Genomic DNA, 16,830 nt, shown 5'->3' with positions numbered 1-16,830 from the left:
GGGAATACAAAATTTGAGCAAGGAGCAAACAATTTGAAAATTCCAATAGGGACTAATCAGCTACTTGATTGGATGCTCTATTTTAAGAAAGAACGTAGATTTCCCAAATATAAAAAAGAAAATAAGGCGACAACAATTTATCAATTAGGGTAAATAGCACACAGGAAGGTGGATAGAAGGGTCGTGAACACCTAGTTTAGACATGTAATTGGGTTCTCCTTTGCATGCATTGGGTTTTACAATGCTTAAATTGCAAGGTCCTCATGTCTGTCAGACAGTTTTCACTTGACCTCAACCTCATTTCATGGATCAGTGAACAAGGTTAAGTTTTCATGGTAAAGTCCATATCTCAGATACTATAAGCAATAGGTCTACTAAATTTGGTGTATGGAATGATTGTAAGGTGTACATGTCCAACTGGCAGGTGTCATCTGACCTTGACCTCATTTTCATGGTTCAGTGGTTAAAGTTAAGTTTTTGTGTTTAAGTCTGTTTTTCTAAAACTGTATGCATAGGTCAACTATATTTTGTGTATGGAAATATTTTACGATGAACATGTCAGTCTGGCAGGTTTTATTTGACCTTTTCATATCCGACTATCAATTTTTCAACATGTCGCCATCTTGATAGCATCTCGATACAAATAATCAGGTGATATCTAAATACCACAAAGTCCCAAAACAAGGATGGCATACCAGAGTTTCATTCCGTGTCCATATGATGTAGATGTATTTCTAGTTAAACAACTTTCTATGTAATATATTTTTTATCATTCTGGGTTCTTTCCTTGTTTGATAATCGGCATGTCTTAATAAATTAATGCTAGAGGTCATGTCAAAATTACACATTTGGGTATTCCAGTGAATTCCTGGTGGGCATGAATTACACAATATGGGTATTCATGCATGATCCCTTCCTTGCTGAGTGAACCAGGTGTGCACAGGTAAAATTTATGAAACATGCCATACCAGATGCTGCCAGATGTGATATACATCCTATGTACAACTTTCTGATGCTGGTAGTAATACCAAATTATTGCAATGCTATTTTGTCCTTTAATTTCCAGATTCATTATTCGCCACCCTGTCTCCCATCTGAATATTAAATAATTTTTGTTAATATAATGTTTATTATACTTGCCCTTGTGTCTTATTATTCATTGTATTGACATTCACATCTGGAACGGTGTACCCAAGAGGTTTAATTAAATGCACTAGGATAAAGATCAAAAGAACAGTTGTACAGAAGTAATACCGAAAATCATGCACATTGTACTGATGTATTTTTCCATTGAAAACTTTACAATTTAGACAGTTTTCGTTTTTTTATCTGGTGGCATTTTAAATATACATCGCCAGATTTTAATACAAGTGAAGGAATTCTGGTAGAGTAAAAGAATTCTGTATCCGGTAAATAAAGTAAATTTAACACATGCATAAATGCAATTGATAATTTTCTAAACACATTTAGTACATGTCTTAGTTTATACACTCTTTTTTTGGGGCCATTTTTATTTATAAAATTGTTCAATTAAGATACATTCAGTATTTTACAATATAATATTCATCTGGCGGATGATGATCTTTTGCAACAATAAAAACATAGGGTCATCAGGCATTTTTGGGCCATTCACGTGGCCTTGTTTACAAACACTGTAGATTTGCACTAAATTCCTACCCCATCACTTTTCAACCCTGTATTAAAAAAAAAATTAAGTGTATTCAACATTCATTTTTAGCTCACCTGGCCCAAAGGGCCAAGTGAGCTTTTCTCATCACTTGGCGTCCGTCGTCCGTCGTCGTTAACTTTTACAAAAATCTTCTCTGAAACTACTGGGCCAAATTTGACCAAACTTGGCCACAATCATCATTGGGGTATCTAGTTTAAAAAATGTGTCCGGTGACCCGGCCAACCAACCAAGATGGCCGCCATGGCTAAAAATAGAACATAGGGGTAAAATGTAGATTTTGGCTTATATCTCTGAAACCAAAGCATTTAGAGCAAATCTGACATGGGGTAAACTTGTTTATCAAGTCAAGATCTATCTGCCCTGAAATTTTCAGATGAATCGGACAACCCGTTGTTGACCAAATTTTTAACCAAACTTGACCACAATCATCATTAGGGTATCTAGTTTAAAAAATGTGTCCGATGACCCCGCCCACGAACCAAGATGGCCGACATGACTAAAAAAGAGTACATAGGGTAAAATGCAGTTTTTGGCTCATATCTCTGAAACCAAAGCATTTAGAGCAAATCTGATGAGGATAAAATGTTCATTAGGTCAAGATCTATCTGCCCTGAAATTTTCAGACCAATCATGCAACCCGTTGTTGGGTTGCTGCCCCTGAATTGGTAATTTTAAGGAAATTTTGCAGTTTTTGGTTTTTATCTTCAATATTATTATAAATAGAGATAAACTGTAAACAGCAATAATGTTCAGCAAAGTAAGATCTACAAATAAGTCAACTTGACCAAAATGGTCAGTTGACCCCTTAAGGAGTTATTGCCCTTTATAGTCAATATTTTTAACCATTTTTTGTAAATTTTTGTAATCTTTTACAAAAATCTTCTCCTCTGAAACTACTAAGACAAATTTAACCAAACTTGTCCACAATCATCATTAGGGTATCTAGTTTAAAAAATGTGTCCGATGACCCCACCTGCGAAACCAAGATGGCCGACATGGCTAAAATATAGTACATAGGGTAAAATGCAGTTTTTGGCTTATATCTCTGAAACCAAAGCATTTAGAGCAAATCTGATGAGGATAAAATTGTTCATTAGGTCAAGATCTATCTGCCCTGAAATTTTCAGACCAATCAGGCAACACGTTGTATGGTTGCTGCCCCTGAATTGGTAATTTTAAGAAAATTTTGCAGCTTTTGGTTATTATCTTGAATATTATTATAGATAGAGATAAACTGTAAACAGCAATAATGTACAGCAAAGTTAGATCTACAAATAAGTCAACATGACCAAAATGGTCAATTGACCCCTTAAGGAGTTATTGCCCTTTATAGTCAATTTTTTACAATTTTCATAAATTTTGTAAATTTTTGTAAATTTTTACAAAATATTTTCCACTGTGACTACCGGGCCAAGTTCATTATAGATAGAGATAATAGTAAGGAGCAAGAATGTTCAGTAAAGTAAGATTTACAAACACATCACCATCACCAAAACACAATTTTGTCATGAATCCATCTGTGTCCTTTGTTTAATATGCACATAGACCAAGGTGAGTGTTTAATATGCACATAGACCAAGGTGAGCGACACAGGCTCTTTAGAGCCTCTAGTTTTATTTTTTTTAACCCTAGTTTTGATCCATCTATCAAAAAATATTTATTACAAACATTATCTACCAATCAGTGGAGCACAGGACTTTAGTGTTATACAGAAAGCTTTTCCCCAAATGGGGGTCCTTAATGATGTATATTTATTTACTGAATATACCCCCATGAAGTCTTAAAAATATAACATATTTATGTTTTCTATTTTAATGTATTTCTACAAAAACATAAAATATGAGTACCTGGTAGATGATTACTTATTTGAAAGGGTAACATATATAACAATGATGAAAACACAACTCTTATATTAACACTGTTGTGGGAATAAGTTTTTAGCTCACCGTTCCAAAGGTCGTCCATCGTCTGTCTGGTGTAAACTATTTCAAACATCTTCTCCTCTGAAACTACTGAACCAATTCCAACCAAACTTAAGCTGAATGATGCTTAGGGTATCTAGAATAAAGTTTGTGTTTTATTTACTGTTTCGTCAAATAAAATGGCCGCCAGGGCTAAAAATAGAACATAGAGGTAAAATGCAGTTTTTGGCTTATATCTCAAAAACCAAAGCATTTAGAGCAAATCTGTCAAGGGGTTCAAGTGTTCATTAGGTGAAGTTCTATCAGCCCTAAAATTTGGGTTGCTGCCACTAAATTGGTAATTTTAAGGAAATTTTGCAGTTTTTGGTTATTATCTTGAATATTATTAATGATAAAGATAAACTGTGAACAGCAATAATGTTCAGCAAAGTAAGATCTACAAATAAGTCAACTTGACCAAAATGGTCAGTTGACCCCTTAAGGAGTTATTGCCCTTTATAGTCAATATTTTTAACCATTTTTTGTAAATTTTTGTAATCTTTTACAAAAATCTTCTCCTCTGAAACTACTAAGACAAATTTAACCAAACTTGTCCACAATCATCATTAGGGTATCTAGTTTAAAAAATGTGTCCGATGACCCAGCCTGCGAACCAAGATGGCCGACATGGCTAAAAAATAGTACATAGGGTAAAATGCAGTTTTTGGCTTATATCTCTGAAACCAAAGCATTTAGAGCAAATCTGATGAAGATTAAATTGTTCATTAGGTCAAGATCTATCTGCCCTGAAATTTTCAGACCAATCAGGCAACACGTTGTATGGTTGCTGCCCCTGAATTGGTAATTTTAAGAAAATTTTGCAGCTTTTGGTTATTATCTTGAATAATATTATAGATAGAGATAAACTGTAAACAGCAATAATGTACAGCAAAGTTAGATCTACAAATAAGTCAACATGACCAAAATGGTCAATTGACCCCTTAAGGAGTTATTGCCCTTTATAGTCAATTTTTTACAATTTTCATAAATTTTGTAAATTTTTGTAAATTTTTACAAAATATTTTCCACTGTAACTACCGGGCCAAGTTCATTATAGATAGAGATAATAGTAAGGAGCAAGAATGTTCAGTAAAGTAAGATTTACAAACACATCACCATCACCAAAACACAATTTTGTCATGAATCCATCTGTGTCCTTTGTTTAATATGCACATAGAACAAGGTGAGTGTTTAATATGCACATAGACCAAGGTGAGCTACACAGGCTCTTTAGAGCCTCTAGTTTTATTTTTTTTAACCCTAGTTTTGATCCATCTATCAAAAAATATTTATTACAAACATTATCTACCAATCAGTGGAGCACAGGACTTTAGTGTTATACAGAAAGCTTTCCCCCAAATGGGGGTCCTTAATGACGTATATTTATTTACTGAATATACCCCCATGAAGTCTTTAAAATATAACATATTTATGTTTTCTATTTTAATGTATTTCTACAAAAACATAAAATATGAGTACCTGGTAGATGATTACTTATTTGAAAGGGTAACATATATAACAATGATGAAAACACAACTCTTATATTAACACTGTTGTGGGAATAAGTTTTTAGCTCACCGTTCCGAAGGTCGTCGTCTGTCTGGTGTAAACTATTTCAAACATCTTCTCCTCTGAAACTACTGAACCAATTCCAACCAAACTTAAGCTGAATGATGCTTAGGGTATCTAGAATAAAGTTTGTGTTTTATTTACTGTTTCGTCAAATAAAATGGCCGCCAGGGCTAAAAATAGAACATAGAGGTAAAATGCAGTTTTTGGCTTATATCTCAAAAACCAAAGCATTTAGAGCAAATCTGTCAAGGGGTTCAAGTGTTCATTAGGTGAAGTTCTATCAGCCCTGAAATTTGGGTTGCTGCCACTAAATTGGTAATTTTAAGGAAATTTTGCAGTTTTTGGTTATTATCTTGAATATTATTAATGATAAAGATAAACTGTGAACAGCAAAAATGTTCAGCACGGTAAGATCTACAAATAAGTTCATTTGATCAAAATTGTCAATTGACCCCTTAAGGAGTTATTGCCCTTTAAGGACAATTTTACACAATTTGTTTATCATAGATATAAGAAGATGTGTAATGAGTGCCAATGAGACAACTCTCCATCCAAGTCAAAATTTATAAAAGTAAACCATTATAGGTCACAGTACGGTCTTCAACACGGAGCCTTGGCTCACACCGAACAGTAAGCTATAAAGGGCCCCAAAAAATTACTAGTGTAAAACCATTCAAACGGGAAAACCAACGGTCTAATCTATATAAAAAACGAGAAATGAGAAACACTTATGAACCACATCAACAAACAACTACTGAACATCAGATTCCTGACTTAGGACAGGTGCAAACAAATGCAGCGGGTTTAAACGTTTTTATGTTTTCTAACTTTAAAAAATCTTCTCCTCTGAAACTACTGAACCAATTCCAACCAAACTTAAGCTGAATGATTCTAAGGGTATCTAGAATGAAGTTTGTGTTTTATTTTCTGTTTCGTAAAAAAACATGGCTTCCATGGCTAAAAATAGAACGTAGGGGTAAAATGCAATTTTTGACTTATATCTCAAAAACCAAAGCATTTAGAGCTAATCTGATGAGAGGTAAAAATGTTTAATAGGCCAAGCTCTGTCAGCCCTGAAATTTTCAGATGAATCTAACAACCCATTGTTGGGTTGCTGCCACTTAATTGGTAATTTTAAGGAAAATTTGCAGATTTTGGTTATCTTGAATATTATTAATGATAAAGATAAACTGTAAACATCAAAAGTGTTCAGCAAAGTAAGATCTACAAATAAGTTCGTATAACCAAAATTGTCAATTGTCCCCTTAAGGAGTTATTGCCCTTTAAAATATTTAGTTTGCTTACTTTAAAAAATCTTCTCCTTTGAAACTGCTGAATCAATTTCAGCCAAACTTGGGTTGCATGAGTTTCAGAGTATCTAGTATAAATTTTGTATTTTATTTTCTTGTATGTCAAGAAACATAGCCACTATGGCTAAAATGAAACATAGGGGTAAAATGCATTTCTTTGATTTTGAAGAAAATATGACAGATACAAAGAACATTTCAATGGAAGTTTTAAGCCATTCATTAATATATATTGAAAAAGCAAAAATAATCATTTAAATAAATAATAAAGATTTTAAGCAAAAAATTACAGGTGAGCAATTCAGGCTCTTGAGAGCCTCTTGTTTATTTACAGGAATGATATATTCCACTCTAAGAGTGGTATCTATATTGCAATCCCCTTGTCCGTCTGTCCTTATTTCCATTCATCCTACAATTATTTCAACCCCACTTTTCTCTGGTACTTCTGAATGACATCATATTTCATCAGCAGATTGACAGTGATGAGTTGTAAACTGTGAGCACTTTTAAGATCTTCTTATTAACACTGATACAGGATTGACTGTTGTGTTTGTAGTGAATTTTAACACTGAAAGAAGTCTCCTGTATAAGGTATAGAACAACTAAGGGCCCAGTCAGAAAGAAAATACAAGAAAGTACATGTAGTACATATTTTAACAAAATAGTTCCTACGCATAGCTGTAACCTTGTCAATAAGTAAAATATATGAGTATTTGTGGTATGAAATGAAAGCTTAAGTACTTGGGAGTTGGGATCACTGTAGAACCCTTGTTAAAAGTTTCTTACTATTAATAAAAAGATATATGAAATTAAAATAGGAGGGCATATTTGCCTTGTTGTTCAGCTCAGAAGTACCTGATTTTGTACAACCTAACTTCTGGGAACCAGTGCGCTCTAATATGCAACTAAAGGTATGTTGAATTTTTCAGCACAAGTCAGGGTAAGGTATATTTTCACATAAAATGACTGTCAAAATAGCTATGAAAGCTTGAAATTGCAGGTTTTAACATAGATATGAATCTGTGGTTTTATTCCATAAATTGGACAATATAACACTGTTTAGAGAAATCTGTTATATTTGCAGGTCACTATTAACACTGATATTAGAAAAAGGGATATTAACATTGATGTTAGCTGTTCACTATTAACACTGATGGAGATTCCCTCTTGTATCTAGAGGCCAATATTAACACTGATGCAGATTTCCTCTTGTATCTAGAGGCCAATATTAACACTGATGGAGATTCCCTCTTGTATCCAGAGGTCAATATTAACACTTATGAGAGAATGACTATTATATTTACAGGTCAATATTTACACTGATGGAGATTCCCTCTTGTAGCAAGAGGTCAATATTAACACTGATGAGAGAATGACTATTATATTTACAGGTCAATATTAACACTGATGGAGATTCCCTCTTGTATCTAGAGGTCAATATTAACACTGATTAGAGAATGACTATTATATTTACAGGTCAATATTAACACTGATGGAGATTCCCTCTTGTAGCAAGAGGTCAATATTAACACTGATTAGAGAATGACTATTATATTTACAGGTTAATATTAACACTGATGGAGATTCCCTCTTGTAGCCAGCGGTCAATATTAACACTGATGGAGCTTCCCTCTTGTATCTAGAGGTCAATATTAACACTGATGAGAGAATGATTATTGTATTTACAGGTCAATATTAACACTGATGGAGATTCCCTCTTGTATCTAGAGGTCAATATAAACGCTGATGGAGAATCCCTCTTGTATCTAGAGGTCAATATTAACACTGATTAGAGAATGACTATTATATTTACAGGTCAATAATAACACTGATGGCGATACCCTCCTGTAGCAAGAGGTCAATATTAACGCTGATGAAAGAATTTGTATTTACAGGTCACTATTAACACTAATGAAAGAATGAATGTTTTTAAACATCATTTTCTGTCAAATCCTGGTACAAAGAAAATTCCTGAATATTGGAGGGATGAAATACTACTGTATGAAGAAATCCCATGGGTTGTCAAGAAAGAAAAGACATGGGAATTTGCGAAGAAAAGGGTTAGTTTTGAATAGAATGAAAATCACCTTCTTTATATGATACCTCTGATTTAACTAATGAGGTATAATGTATATTGATTTACTTCCATCATTCCGTCTATCTGTCTGCATCTGTCTATTCTTCCTTTAAATATTTGTCACATTTTTCCATAAACTACAAATCAGTTTGCTGCTTACAATATATAAATATTGATTTATTGGTTATTCTGTGTTTAATGCCACTTTCAGCACTATTGGCTATTTCGAGGTGGCCAGTTTTTATTAGTGGAGGAAGCCGGAGTGTCCTGAGAGAACCACTGACCTTTGGCAAGAAAACTGGCAATCCTAGTTAAGATCAGAGTTGAAAGCAACTGCCATATGCCGGATTTATACTCACAAAATCAGTGTTGACAGGCTAGTAAGGGGATGACCATTTGGTATTCTTGGGTGTTGGGGAGGAGGATTTTGAAAATGAATAATTTGGACTGGGAAGAACTGCATAAGACAGGATGAAAAAGAATATTCTGCAACATAAAATGTTTACAATATTGATAATAAATTTTCTTGTGGCAAAGCAGCAGAAAAAATAAGCATGTGTAGAACAGATGAAAATAAATGATCAATCAGGAAAAATCCTCCTCCCCACACCTCAGTGCTATATGTGTTATCATCTCAATTCTCAATTTTATTTACATCATTGTAGTTGTTAAAAGTATTGACATTATTCAATTATGGAATTTGTTAAGAAAGTATTATTCATGTGTTGTTTTCTTGTAACATTTTATTTAATTGATATTTGAATGTTGAAGAACATGAGAACCATTTTAAAAATAAATCTTTGTAAATCATGTGAGATTTTTGTCTATATTCATATTTCAATTTTTTGCTGCCTGGGTAGGACAAAGTCCAAAACTAGTATATAGTATAATGATGTCAGGCAGGCGGAGGAATATAGGTACCTAATTATTGTAATCAAATTCTAGTTTTCAACCCAGGCCCCTCAAATTTCACAGAAAGATTGCACACATGTGTAAGTTGTGCACCGGCTATTATGGAATTGTTTGAGTGAGGAAATTTTTGCAATTTTTCAAGACTAGGGAACTTTATTCATTTTTCAGCAAAATTTATGAAAGACAGTACCATTTTTGTTGAGCTTGCGACTTTTGTCCCAAAAGCGAGACATAGCGATCCTACATTCTGTCGGCAGCGGCGGCGCCGTCCACAAATATTCACTCTGTGGTTAAATTTTTTTAAATTTTAATAACTTTCTTAAAATATCCTGGATTTCTACCAAACTTGGACAGAAGCTTGTTTATAATGATCATAAGATAGTATCCAGAAGTAAATTTTGTAAAATTATTTCACTTATAAATGGACTTAGTTTTTCTGCCAGTTAACATTACATTCACTCTGTGGTTAAAGTTTTAAAAATTTTAATAACTTTCTTAAACTATCCTGGATTTGTACCAAACTTAGACAGAAGCTTGTTTATGATCAAAAGCTAGTATCTAAAAGGAAATTTTGTAAAAATATATTTCCTGTTTTTCCATATATTACTTATAAATGGACTTAGTTTTTCTTCCAGTTAACATTACATAAAGTCTGTAGTTAAAGTTTTTAAAACATTTATTAGATTCATAAACCATTCTGGATTTTTACCAAACTTGGACAGAAGCTTCTTACAATCAAAAGATAGTATCTATAGGAAAATTTTTAATAATTTTTTCCCCATTTTTGTTGAGCCTGTGACTAGCAGCAAAAGTAGGCGAGACACTATGTTCCGCGGAACCCTTACGAATTTTTACTACAGGTGTAACACAGATTATTGAAACTTCACAAAATAATTGCATTTATATTGCAGTTGTGCTCCTGATTTTATGGGTTTTTTTAAAGATTTTTTTTCTACATTTCTAGACTTTGTAACTTAGTCATTTCTTCAGAAAAATTTTCAAAAGATGTTACAATTTTTGTTTTTAACACAGAAAGTTTGTGAAGCTATTGATGTTATACACATTCCATTATTGAGTTGTTTGAAGATTTTCCACCATTTCATTTTATATTTCCATGTTTAAATGTTCAGTATAGAACATTCTCCATTGTCAATGATTGTTTAAGATGCATTCTGCACAACCTGCATTTGAGTCTTTGATCTTTTTTTAATTTTTTTTCAATCTGATATAAGATGTAAGGAATGTATTTTTCATCTCATTTTTAGCTGCAAGTAACAGATTTTAAACACAGTTTTAACCTCAGAAGGAAAAATCAGGTTAATAATTTGGTGAAGTAGGACAGGCGGGTGATGAGCTGGCAAGCTTCTGCCAACAGTTTTCGTGCAATAACTTTTGAACTGTTCAACCAATGCTTTTTTAAATTTTCATATGTTGAAACTTATGTCAAACGGAGTTCAAGGTTGATATTGACTATTTTAACTTTTACTGTTCAGGAGTTATGGTCCTTAATCTGTTGGAAAAAGGCATTTTATATCGTTTCCATGCAATAACTAATGAACCACTTCACCAATGCTTATGAAACTTTAATATGTTGTTACTGATGACAAAATAGAGGTCAAGTTTTATATTGACGAATTTCACTTTTGAGGGGGCATAGAAAAACATGACATCCATGATCCTTCCCATCTTGCAAGTGCTCTCACTTACCAGATTTCTGTCAAATTAATATCAGCAATGTCTTGGACTATTTTGAAAATCATTACTGATCAAACATTTTAAAAAGTGTTATGCCCATTTATTACTTGGAAAATTGCATTGTAAGCACTCTCACGTGTACAATTCTTGAAATCAAATTTATACCAAAGGTTTATGTCACAGACAAATTTGAAAATCATTGCAGATCAAATGTTTTTTAAAGAGTTATGCCCATTGGAAATATTAATTATATGGAATATTGCATTGTAAGCGCTCTGAAGCCTTCATTTTAATTGTTATGAAAATAGAAGGTTTCTTTCAGCCATGTCTGAGACAAGTTCGAAAATCAGCACTGATCAATTATTTTTTTCAGGAGTTATATCCCTTAGAAATTAAAATTCTAGAGAAAATTGCATTTAAAGCACTCTCACATGTACAATTCTTGTCAGATTTTTATCAAATTTATATCAAAGGTTTATCTTAAACATTGCCGATTGTCATTGCCGATCAACTATTTTAAAGAGAGTTATGCCCCTTGGAAATATTACTTATATAGAAAATTGCATTGTAAGTGCTGTCAAGCCTACATTTCTATTAGTTTTAAGCCCTTGGACAGATAAAATATGTGCAACACAGGGGACATTGAAACTCTGTTCTTTTATTTAAATGAAAATAATCATTTTAGTTTAATGCAGATATCAGACTAGAGCAAAAGACAGAGTTACCGTATTCATTTTGAAAATGTATCATAGAAAAATAGGAAAATAGATCAAGAATTTTAAAAAGGTTCATTGAAATGGGCCCACATACAAAACATTTCTAAATAAAATTAATTTGAAAACAAGTTCTCTCCTGACTTGGATGGTGTATAAGTAGAAACTTTCTTTTTAAGGTGCTGGAAGACTATTATTATGCTGTGCCTATGGATCTAGAGGATGTTAATTCCTTTGTGGCCATCAGTAATGTGGTATGTATGAAATTTATTTATATGGCATATGTTTATGTAAGTGAAGAGATGTAAATACTGGAATGTGGTATATGTTAAATTTAGTAATGTATGTGATTAGCTGAGTAATTTATCATACTCCTGTTCCTTTCTCTTTTTGCACACTTTTCTAAGGAGCTTCCTGAAATTTGGTATCTTGCTTCATGTGAGCATGATTCACTGTTTGTTGCATTTTCAGATTTATTGTCATCAACTACATGTTTACTGAATACTTATATATTCTTACACATAAATGGCCATGTATGAAATTTTCATTGCATTTTTCTTGGCAACTACAAAGCAGGGCTTTCTTTACTGTGTGATGTGTTTTCACATCAATTGCACATCAACTTTCTGTATACTGAATACTTATAGCATGAGTATCATTACTATAGCCCACAGTTCAATTTGTTTCAAGATAAATCCAGTAGTTTGGCATATGTAAAACTGAGTATGAAGTATACAGTTATCTCATTAATCCATCTATGTTCAAGTAACTATAGGTAAAAAGGTATGTGTTAAGTCCAATACCATTATTTGTATTAAATTCATTGATGTGGTATGTGTTCAGTTAAATGTTGTTGACTGAAAACCCATTGATAAATGAATAAATGATTGATCAGTCATCTCAACATAGTTGGTTCAATTAATGCAATACATTTTATATACCTGTTGTAGCAGTTTCTTACATTTTTATGGCCCCGCCACAAAGTGGTTGGGCCATATAGGTAACCCTTATCTGTCATTCCGTCATTCCACAACGATCAGTTATTCAGACTTTTTTTCTAAATGCCTTCACATATTGAGCTGATTTTTAAGTGTGTGAGTCTACTATGATGAGTTACAGGTCAAGTTTATGTTCAGTTCCACTACACTGATAACTGCCGAAATTAAGGCTTTTGACTTTAAAAAATTTGTGAAAATAACAGTTATACAGACTTTTTTTCTAAACACCTTAACATATTGAGCTGATTTTTAGTATGTGAGTCTACTATGATGAGTTACAGATCAAGTTTACATTTGGTTATGCTAGGCTGATCTTTGCTGAAATTATGGGCTTTGGACTTTGAAAATTTTGTGAAAATAACAGTTATACAGACTTTTTTTCTGAACACCTTCACATATTAAGCTGATTTTTATTATGTGAGTCTACTATGATGACTTACAGATAAAGTTAACGTTTGGTTAACCTCGGTTGATTTTAGCTGAAATTTTGAGCTATGGACTTTGAAAATTTCATGAAAATAACAGTTATATGGTCTTTTTTTCTAAACGCCTTCACATATTGAGCTAATTTTTAGTATGTGAGTCCACTATGATGAGTTACAGATCGAGTTAAAGTTTGGTTCTGCTTTGCTGATTTTTTGCTGAAATTAAGGACTTTGGACTTTGAAAATATTGTGAAAATAACAGTATTACAGACTTTCATTCTCAAATGTCCACTCCTAAAAATGGCTTCCAGCTGTTTTTGCAAGCGGGGCCATTTGTGTTGTTCTGACATATCTAATTTTAAATTTTACTAGAAAAACCCACGCGAGCGTGGCTTGAAGACTACTTGAAATGTTTATGGTGATACACAGCTTGGGATAGTGTTTCTTAAACTGTTTTTATGTACTGATGCATTATGTTGATAGTTTTGATTAGTTTGTCAGTTCTTCTTCCATAGGAGTTTGAATGTCCAATTTGCAGCTTCAGTCTCGGTGTTACACAGGTACTCCTACAACGGAGGAAATAACTCAGAGAAGAAGAAGACAACCTAGAACACTGATGATTAAAACATTTCTCAGTGGTGCTAGTTTGTAGTATTTCTTTTTTTTCGAAAAGTGCAAGTCAAGTTCTGTCTCTGTGTGATACAGGTGCTCCAAGAACGGAGGAAATAACTAAGAGAATACAATCTAGAACTCTCTGATGATTTAAAACATTTCTTCTTGGTGCAAGTTTGTAGTATTTTTTTCGAGTGGTGTGAGTTCTGTCTCTGTATGACACGGGGGCTCCAAGAAAGGAGGAATTTACTAAGAGAAGAAAAAAACAATCTAATGATTAAACACATTACTTCAAGTTTGTTATATTTCTTTTTTCTTGAGTGGTGCGAGTTTGATAAAGTGATGAAAGTTGTAATAATTAGTGAGAGTGTTTGAGTAGTGCGAGTTGGCTGTGGGCCGAGTTGTCGTATATTTAAGACAAATTGAATACAAAACCATTTCCGCCTGCTTACAAAACGTAGACGGTAAGGAACCAGCTACAGAACTTTATTTAGGGTTTAATTAATTAAGCTACGCTAATTAAAGCATTTACTATATGAAGTTATAAAGTACATTATATACACTAACTATTTATTATTACATAATACTTCAGACGATAGTCGGCTCGCAGACAAACAGGCTAACAAATTTTGGTCTACAAAATTAATAGTATAGATTTTGTGGGTCATTTAGTTTTGTTATCTTCTTTGGGCCTATTGGGTAACCACATTTGTCTACAGTGAATTATTTTCCTGTAAATTGTTATTTTCCACACATGAAACGTGAATATGGCTCTATGACACAATCACAATCTCATTTCATCCGGACTAAGGTGTGGTTTTTGCTACTTTGTTACCAAAGGAGTAGGTCCCGTAAGGGCTGATTTTGGCCTCAAATTTCAGGTTCATCTGAGGAAAGATTTTGGACACTTTTTAAACACTTAAGTGTCTACTTCAGTCGATTCAATTAGTTAATGTGAAAGATTTGAACTGATTTAGTCATTTCAGACGCTCAAATTCAAGCTTGAATATGAAAAATCTATCAAATATGCCATAATATGTCACTTTTCAGATGGTTTTTGTCAAAAACGAAAGTGGCCGCATCTGTGTTCACTCTCAACCTTTATATATGTTATGTATTATCATCAAATACAACTTACATTTCAATATTAAGAATGAACACAAATGCGGCCACTTCCATTTAAGACAGAAACCGTCTAAAATTTAACTCAAATGCTACAGTTGTGAAGATTTCATTAATTTAGCATGAATTAATGATGTTAGTACCCAATATATGTTGAGCTTGTATTGTCAAAAACAACCCAAATTTATGTAGCAGAAGTATTCTACTTTTCAATAAATAGCTAAACGTTTACATTTTAACAATTTTGTAAAACTGCTATATTTTGGGGCCAAAAAGGGGTCTTACTGGACCTACTCCTTTAGTTCATTGAGGCCTTAAAACATGTCTACCAATAATACTGTTTCCCTATATTTATCATTGTACTGCCAAATCTTACTAAAACTTCTATATGATCTCTTTTTCAGCCAAGTTCTATAAAGTTGTCAGTCTACTAAATTTCATATTGTTTTCTTATTCAATAGAACTTTGTACACCTGCACATTTATTAGGTTAATCCGGGGTTATGTGAAAATGGGGTTGTTTTCAAATTAATTGTTGTTGACCAAGAAAAATTCAACTACTTGAAAAAAAGTAAAATATTGTGAAAAGAATGTTGAATTGCACTACAATAGCTTCCATGTGTATTTTTTGTACAAAATAAACTATATTCTTGTAAACCAATATTTTTGTGAAAACAGTAGATACTGCTTCATTAATGTCATATGAAATGAGTTTCTTGTATTTATAATATGAAAGAAATTATTGAACCAATGCATGCATATATACTTCTATGCTCATTATTTAACACTTATTACGAAATTATAGCATAACACTTATTACGAAGTCATAACATACAATCAGCAAACAAATTTCATTCAGTGATTTTTTATCGAAAACCATTAGTTGCTAGTTAACTCACAGATTTTGATAAGGAAGTTCATCAAATATGAACCTTGAAATACAATCAAAACAGAATCATGGAACATGACACTGCATGGATTTAGTGAGATTTTTTGTCTTGCCTGCGACGAAATGTCACGGAAAGCGAGTAATAGGTTTTGCTTTTCCGACGACTGTGATGGAGATGGCGTCAACAATTGTTAAGTTTTCTGCTTTTAAGTTGGTTTTGATAGGAACTTCTTGTGATAGATCAATGATATTTTGTATGGAGTTGCATTGCTATCAGTACATATCAATTTGAAGACTATTTTGAGGCCTCACCCACTAGGCCATGGTCCAATGACTTTTAATTAATTAGCAATTTTCAATGTTAAGTTTTCTGCTTAAGTTAGTTTGATAGAAACTACTTATGATAGATCAATGATATTTTATATGAAGTTGCATTGCTATCAGTACATATCAGTTTGACGACTATTTCAAGGCCCTGCCCCCAAGGTAATGGTCCAGTGACTTTCAATTAATTAACAATTTTCAATGTTATGTTTCTGCTTAAGTTAGTTTGATAGGAACTTCTTACAATTGACAACAATATTTTCTATAAAGTTATATTTGCTGTCTGTACATCTCAGTTTGTCAACCATTTCAAGGCCCTGCCCACTATTTGGTCCAAACGACTTTGAATTAATTAGCATTGTTGCTGTCCATCAGATTGTCTTTTTCTGAATTTTATGCCGATACTGGCGAGCCATATCTCTGTAATCTTTAAACTCCACTAAAATTTACTATTTATACATCTTACATCGATCTTCATATGTGCACTTTAAAACTTTGAACTCAACTAAAATTTACTATTTATACATCTTACAT

General features: G+C 32.9%; 1 protein-coding gene across 6 annotated transcripts in view; it reads left to right on the top strand.

Moving 5' to 3' along the window:
• The window catches only part of LOC127709698 (GPI inositol-deacylase-like), a 283,867-nt gene that overhangs the window by 102,641 nt on the left and 164,396 nt on the right, over positions 1-16,830 (top strand). For all 6 annotated transcript variants that reach the window (XR_007985716.1, XR_007985717.1, XM_052215342.1 and 3 more), the window contains exons 13-14: positions 8,426-8,590; positions 12,107-12,181. Coding sequence is in view for 4 of the 6 variants with exons in the window: in XM_052215342.1 (XP_052071302.1) it covers positions 8,426-8,590; positions 12,107-12,181 (240 nt within the window). In the remaining 2 variants the exon portion in view is untranslated. The remainder of the gene's footprint in view (positions 1-8,425; positions 8,591-12,106; positions 12,182-16,830) is intronic.

This window comes from Mytilus californianus, unplaced genomic scaffold (assembly GCF_021869535.1).
Source record: "Mytilus californianus isolate M0D057914Y unplaced genomic scaffold, xbMytCali1.0.p SCAF_7, whole genome shotgun sequence".
NCBI lineage: Eukaryota > Metazoa > Mollusca > Bivalvia > Mytilida > Mytilidae > Mytilus > Mytilus californianus.
This window is presented reverse-complemented; position numbering and strand designations above follow the sequence as displayed.